This window comes from Zophobas morio, unplaced genomic scaffold, assembly GCF_036711695.1.
Source record: "Zophobas morio isolate AGI-343-1 ecotype UQ-CSIRO unplaced genomic scaffold, CSIRO_AGI_Zmor_V1 ptg000086l, whole genome shotgun sequence".
In the NCBI taxonomy this organism is placed as follows: Eukaryota; Metazoa; Arthropoda; class Insecta; order Coleoptera; family Tenebrionidae; genus Zophobas; species Zophobas morio.
Genome location: NW_026972191.1, coordinates 59,932 through 67,636, shown reverse-complemented (window position 1 = coordinate 67,636; position 7,705 = coordinate 59,932). Strand labels below are relative to the sequence as shown.

General features: G+C 35.9%; 1 protein-coding gene across 1 annotated transcript; it reads right to left on the bottom strand.

The window, feature by feature from the left end:
* Positions 1 to 4,951: 4,951 nt before the first annotated feature.
* Positions 4,952 to 5,979, bottom strand: LOC135144229 (protein CIST1-like). Its single transcript, XM_064076210.1, has 2 exons — positions 5,917 to 5,979; positions 4,952 to 5,809 (listed from the first exon to the last, which is right to left on the bottom strand). Exons 1-2 carry the CDS (start codon positions 5,977 to 5,979, stop codon positions 4,952 to 4,954), a joined length of 921 nt encoding a protein of 306 aa, XP_063932280.1.
* Between the last annotated feature and the right edge of the window lie 1,726 nt (positions 5,980 to 7,705).

Genomic DNA, 7,705 nt, shown 5'->3' with positions numbered 1-7,705 from the left:
ATTGAATTTGAACTATATTTCAACGTTTTTTGATGGTTCTGAGCCACCAAACACACTTAAAGCATGCAGAATCGACTCAGAATAGGAAAAGGAGACGTTTAGGTCAATTTTATGCATTCTGGCGTTCGTAGATACAAGAAAACTGTTAAAATTCTTCAGAAACGTCACTTTTGAAGTGTTTTCTTGTACTTTTAAGCCAATCAGATACCCTACGGGCTCGGAAAGTGCAACGAAACCATCAAATTTTAGCTAGAAACTGTATTTTTGTCGATTTTTATTGAATTTGAACTATATTTCAACGTTTTTTGATGGTTCTGAGCCACCAAACACACTTAAAGCATGCAGAATCGACTCAGAATAGGAAAAGGAGAAGTTTAGGTCAATTTTATGCATTCTGGCGTTCGTAGATACAAGAAAACTGTTAAAATTCTTCAGAAACGTCACTTTTGAAGTGTTTTCTTGTACTTTTAAGCCAATCAGATACCCTACGGGCTCGGAAAGTGCAACGAAACCATCAAATTTTAGCTAGAAACTGTATTTTTGTCGATTTTTATTGAATTTGAACTATATTTCAACGTTTTTTGATGGTTCTGAGCCACCAAACACACTTAAAGCATGCAGAATCGACTCAGAATAGGAAAAGGAGACGTTTAGGTCAATTTTATGCATTCTGGCGTTCGTAGATACAAGAAAACTGTTAAAATTCTTCAGAAACGTCACTTTTGAAGTGTTTTCTTGTACTTTTAAGCCAATCAGATACCCTACGGGCTCGGAAAGTGCAACGAAACCATCAAATTTTAGCTAGAAACTGTATTTTTGTCGATTTTTATTGAATTTGAACTATATTTCAACGTTTTTTGATGGTTCTGAGCCACCAAACACACTTAAAGCATGCAGAATCGACTCAGAATAGGAAAAGGAGACGTTTAGGTCAATTTTATGCATTCTGGCGTTCGTAGATACAAGAAAACTGTTAAAATTCTTCAGAAACGTCACTTTTGAAGTGTTTTCTTGTACTTTTAAGCCAATCAGATACCCTACGGGCTCGGAAAGTGCAACGAAACCATCAAATTTTAGCTAGAAACTGTATTTTTGTCGATTTTTATTGAATTTGAACTATATTTCAACGTTTTTTGATGGTTCTGAGCCACCAAACACACTTAAAGCATGCAGAATCGACTCAGAATAGGAAAAGGAGAAGTTTAGGTCAATTTTATGCATTCTGGCGTTCGTAGATACAAGAAAACTGTTAAAATTCTTCAGAAACGTCACTTTTGAAGTGTTTTCTTGTACTTTTAAGCCAATCAGATACCCTACGGGCTCGGAAAGTGCAACGAAACCATCAAATTTTAGCTAGAAATTGTATTTTTGTCGATTTTTATTGAATTTGAACTATATTTCAACGTTTTTTGATGGTTCTGAGCCACCAAACACACTTAAAGCATGCAGAATCGATTCAGAATAGGAAAAGGAGACGTTTAGGTCAATTTTATGCATTCTGGCGTTCGTAGATACAAGAAAACTGTTAAAATTCTTCAGAAACGTCACTTTTGAAGTGTTTTCTTGTACTTTTAAGCCAATCAGATACCCTACGGGAGTAGTTATATAGTGGGGGTTCTAGACCAGGTCAAATGAGGTCAAACTGGTCCAGCTCCCCCATTACTTTTCATCGAGCGGTCATTGACCTTTCATTTGTTGTCGACCTTGTCGTTGCACGTGGCTGTCCTTGCCAGCTGGTCCAGCTCCCCCATTACTTTTCATCGGGCGATCATTGACCTAGTCGTTGCACGACCTTGGTCGTTTATTGCCCTCGTTCGTCTCGAGATCTATCCCCTCTTTTCGTTTAGGTCGGGGAGGGATCTCGGACGCAATCTCGCATCCCCACTTCCGTTTTATACTTGTATAAAAGTCGATGGATTCGTCTGTAGGAATTAATTAGTTTTTTGAATTCAATTATTTAACACTTTGTAAAGTTGAAATGTCATCTTTCATTTCTACCTTGAATAAAGAGTCTCACTTGCAAGCTTTTGTGAGTGCGAAAACTTTAGAAGAAAATAAAAAATTTTTAACAAAAAATTTTAGTAAACTGTCTACAAAGTACGGTGACAAGATATTTGTGGAACTTGAAGAGTCTAGAACGATACTTCCACAGAGATTTACCGAAAAATTCACCGACTCAGTGATCAGCGATCTGAACCAGAAGATCGTGAACGGCTTGAAATTGTACTTGGTAAATAGAGGTCCGATCGGTCGAACCATCAATATCGAATTTATCGAAGAATGAAGAAGGCATTGGTTCATGTGGAAAACAAATCAAGTGCAGTTAGACTGCTTCATCGTAGATTAGAATTACACTTAAAACGAATTAGTTATTTAAAAGAAGCAATTAAAATGTATGAAATAAGAACTAAATTGAACAATCTTAAGCTGTAATAGAAATTATAATAAATATTATTTAATTCGTTCGGTGTATTATTTTCCCCAGTCTCATGTAAAAAATATTTGATTGCAAACCGTCATGAATAACAGACGTGTTTGTTTCGACAAAGTTCCGGTTATTTTCTTAATAAATGATAAAGAAAGCCGAATTAATACTTGGTTATACGATGTTAAAAGATTTCAAATGAATGTGGAACGTTTCGAATTGCAAATAAAGCCCTTAATCGAAAAAATGATGGAGAAGAAACGAAAATTTAGAGAAACAATCGAAAAATTGGATTCAGAATTGAAAATTATTCAGCAAAGAAAATCAGTTAAATAACTGTGCACATTGCGGTTAAACCACTGCGTCCTAAATTAGATTTAAATTTAAAACTTATTAGTTGCTTAAAATGTATAAAGTACGAACTTGTTTGTGTAATCTTAAGTTGTAATTGAAATTATAATAAATATTGTTTATTTCGTTTGGTGTATTATTTTCCCCAGTCTCATATAAAATTATTTAATTGCGAATAACCGCAACGAATAAAAGCCGTGTTTGTTCCGATAAAATTCCTGTTATTTTCTTAATAAATAAATGTTCATCAGCAACTTTCCGCCGATTTAAGTTTCTTTGCACTCGAAATCTCGTACGTTACAATCAGTTCAACGTAAAAATAATTATGCAAAACACGTCCGTTATTATTAGAATAAAATATCAAATGTGTGTTGTTTAAAATTAAAAAATGTTTGCTTACGACATTGAAAACAGGCAATTAAATTATCCGTTGTCCCTCGAAAACATTCATATACACGCACACATCACAGAAGCCACTATTTAGTGCAACAAAACCACCTTTTTCCCAAATCTTTCACGGTAAAATTCATAAACCGAAACACGCCGCCCGTCATTATTACAACACAGAATTAAATAACGCGATGCTGTTTCAGCAAATTCTTACGGAACTGGACGCTCTTATCTTCAATAGACAGGGACGTATTCGGAAATATTAAAAAAAAAGAATTATCGCTTGAGGGTGCCAAAGGGCAGAAAGTTTGTTAAAAAAATAAAAATGCATCCCTATAAACTAATGACACATTTGTGTAAAAATAAATGTGGGTTAGAGGTTCAATAATTGTTTAAATATAAAAAAAAAATGTTTTACTCGAAGACGGTAAGAGATATGAGGTTCGTGCAAAGGACAAAAAAGTTCCTAAAATACGAAACACATGCACCTGTGTCGACGGTTTTTAGTTTGAGTTTAGCATTTCGGAGAAAAGGGCAAAAGTTTGTGGTGACCAAACGGAATTAGTTAAAAATTTGTTTTTTGTGTCAAAATATTTTCGGATGAATAGTCAATAGGTCCATGTAATTAAATATGTGAAAATTTGAGTTTGGGATCAAAAAATGTTCGTCAAAAAAGGTTGTCAGAATTAGAAAAAAAGATTTCCTTGAGCAGTAGGGAAGCAAATTAGAAGTTTTGATGAAAAAAAAAGTTAAAAAAACCCAAAGGATATAAAGAAAAATTGAAAATAAAAAATCTCCAAAAAAATTTATCGAAATTTTGAAAAGTTTGTTTTTCCATAAAAAAATGCATCCTCATGAACTACTAGCTTACCGTAACCAAAAATAAATATGAGTCATAGGTGTGTTTACCGTTCAAATAGAAAAAAACTTTGTTACTCGAAAACGGTAAGAGATAGAAGGTTCGTGTATAGGACAAAAAAGATCCAAAAATACGTGTCGTATACATCCCCTTCGACGTTTTTCAGCTAACTTGCAACATGGCGGTGAAAAGGGCAAAAGTTTGTAGCGTCGAAACGGCAAAACTTAAAAAAAATATTTTTGCATCAAAATATTTCTGAGTGAACAGTCTATAGGTCCACTTAGCAAAATAAATATTTTTCGCTAGCGTTTAGTAGTAATAACGAAAAAACGTCATAGTTCGTAAGCGGTAAGAGGTAGCATGTCGGCACAGGGGAACGGGGAAAAGCTAAAAAAATTAAGGCATATGTTGAAGAAAAAAAATTTTGAAAAAAGTTGAAAACAAGGGAGAAAAGGGCAAAAGTTTCTAGTGTCCAAATGGTAAGAGATAGAATATCGGTTGTATACATCAAAACCTTCTTCTGGAACGAACGCATAAGTTTGCTCAAAAAAATCGATTCTGTCCACATCGACCTAGATACAGGAGCCATTTTTAGTTTTTTCAAGGTCGCTACGTAAAAATTTTTTCAGGTCGAAAAAAAGACCATCGAAAAAGGATTCGAATAAGCCCAACATGCAACACTTAAAAAAAAAAAAAAAAAAAAAAAAAAAAGCGAAATAAGATACTCGTGTAATTTATTCAGGTATAACCACTACTACTACAACTACTAACCCTTCTAACACTACAATACTTACAAAAAATATTATATGTATATATGTACATTATTAATTTATTAATTAATGCTTATCCTATAATTACCCCTACGACGATTCCCTACCACTACCACCACTACTACAAAAACTACTACTACAACTACTATTATAAATTTAAATACACTTCATTTTTGAGTACAGGTCCCTAACATTTACACTGTTCTCCCCCAGTTTCTTAATTTCCTTTTCAACGTCACTGCACCCCCTTTGCTCCTCCACTAGCTGTCTTTGTAATCGTGCAATATCCTTCGTTAACTGTTTAATGGTTTTCACATGCTTTTTCCTCCTGGTTATGAGCTCCTTCTGCCGCACCACACTTTGTCTTTCGACCTCCCTTAATTGGGCCCTAAACCCGGCCAAAAGTGCACCAGCACTTTTGACACCCTCAAACTCATCTGCTGAGTCGTCATCGGTCACTGATGACCCAGCAGGGGAGGAGGATGTCGCAGCATGATGGGCAGCAGGGGAGGAGGATGTCACAGCACGAAGGACAGCACCAGAGGCAGCAGGGGAGGAGTATGTCGTAGCACGACGGGCAGCACCAGCAGCAGCAGGGGAGGATGATGTCGCAGCACGAGGGGCAGCACCACCAGCAGCAGCAGGGGAGGAGGGTATCGCAGCCGGAGAGCTGGACCTTTCCTGTTCTGGAGTCCTTTCCTGTTCTGGAGTAGCTTCAGCGGGCGCCTCCGTTACCTGTTGCTCCTCCGACTCCATCTCTTCGCATATACTTCTCAATAAGTCCATGCATTTTCCTGGTCGCTCAATATCGAAAATACCTGGACTAAGATGGAGGGGCAGCGGAGACAGTTGCCGTTCTTCTTGGCTGGAGGTTGAGGCTGATGCTTCAGGCGAACGTAGTTTTCGGAGCTTTTTGAGGTCCTCCTCCGACAGATCATCTATCAACCTCAACGGTGGTGGTGATGGTTGTGGTGCTGGTGGTGGTGCTGGTGCTGCTGCAGCGAGCAAGGGGGGCTACAAAATAAATAAACATTCCTTAATTATTGTTTAAAAAAGAAAAAAACATTGCAATAATATTGAAAATATATATATGAAAAACAGATGAAAATAAAAAGACCTACCTGAATTACGATATCTTGCAAAATGTTAATTTTGGGCTTCTTTAAACTTAGTGAGTATTTCATCTTGATCGCTTTTAGTCACTGCTTTTAGTCACTGAACACACAAGAACTAATAATGACGCTTATGAGTCCCAATAGAAAATATATAGGAAAAATAATGCAGAATAAGGAAAAAATAAATTAGGTAGTAGGGTGAAATGCCAGATCAGCAATTTATTATGTCCATATATGGACATTTAGAAGATTGATATATTTCAAGGTCATGAAAAAACTATTTCCGTGAGAAATGCAATTCGGCACTTTTCGTGAAACATACAAATCAGCAATTTGTTGCATTTTCTTGAAGACGTGCTCTTCTCGGAAATTAAGTCTTCAAGGTTATGAAAAAACCTATTTCCGTGAGAAATGCAATTCAGCAATTCTGTAAACACGTGCTCTCCTCGGAAATTAAGAGTTCAAGGTCATCAAAAAACTATTTCCGTGAGAAATGCAATTCAGCAATTTTATGCGCTTCGAGGTTTGTCTCCATCGATGCTCTCGAAAGAAACACAAATCAGCATTTTTTTTTTTTGTTTTTTGTGTCTATAAGAAGGTGCGTTTCTATAAAAGTAGGTCCCAATGTCCTACTATTACAATCATTATCATGAATATGACAAAAATTGAAGCAAACCATACACGATCGTTTCTTAAACAAAAATCAATGACTTCCTTTGAACTGCGACTGCTCTTAGTATTTTCTATTATTAACCAATTGGAAAATTGGTAATTTTCTTCTTCGGTTTTTATCTTGTACGTCAAATGATTCTGCATTGTTATATTTTTCGCATAGAAAAGATGATGATAACTGGCTTCGATTAGATTGATCGGTGTCATTTTTTCCCAACATTCTTTTTCGTACGTCTGAATATACAGCAGACTTATATTTGAAGTGTTGTAGAGATACAAATTGTTTTCAACAAGCACACTTAATAGTATTATCACACTTTGCTAGGTAGAAACATCTTAGACTTATCTTCTTGTACACGTTGATACTCGTAGGGAAGAAGTTTTTAGAGGTGGTAAATGATGGTGGTAGGGTAATAGCGATAGAAATAACAAATTATTGTTTTCTTATTTATTTGTTAAATGTCGCATGGTAGGCGTTTAAGGCTGTTCTGTCTAAAAACAGGGACCTATCTAACTTTGGGACATAGGTCCCTGAGAATTCGTTGTCCCAGTTTTCCACTTGCGGTGGTGTTGTCGGTGGTTCGTTGAACCACTTTGATGGTGGTAGGGGTGGTGTAGATGGTCTGGGAAGTGCAGTCTCCCAGAGTTTTCGCTCCCTTTCCCAGGCATCTCGGTGGCATTTGAAAATATGCTTCCTCAACCTATTCTCTAAAAGCCTGTGGCTGGCATCATAAGGGCAGATAACAAATTTCTCTATGCAGAAAAACAAATTTTTTTAGAACTTTAAATACTACAAAAAAAAAATATATATAAGCTTACCCATTTCTGTCGTTAATTAATTATTATGTTATGTACTTGCAGGATACTTATTAATCTCTTCTTGTGTGTGATCTTTAATTTATACACTATATTAATCCCCACCCCTACATTTTCCCCCCATTTTTATTACAGTATAGATTTTCTTGAGAACTCTAAAGTTGATGATTCAGTTGCTTTCCTCATGTTTCATTTTTCGCTGACTTGAATTTATTTTTTACGATCACGTTTTCAACTAAAAGTTGCAAGTTTTAACTTGCAAATTAATTCACATATAAACAAGAAACTAGTCAACGAGAAATAGTAG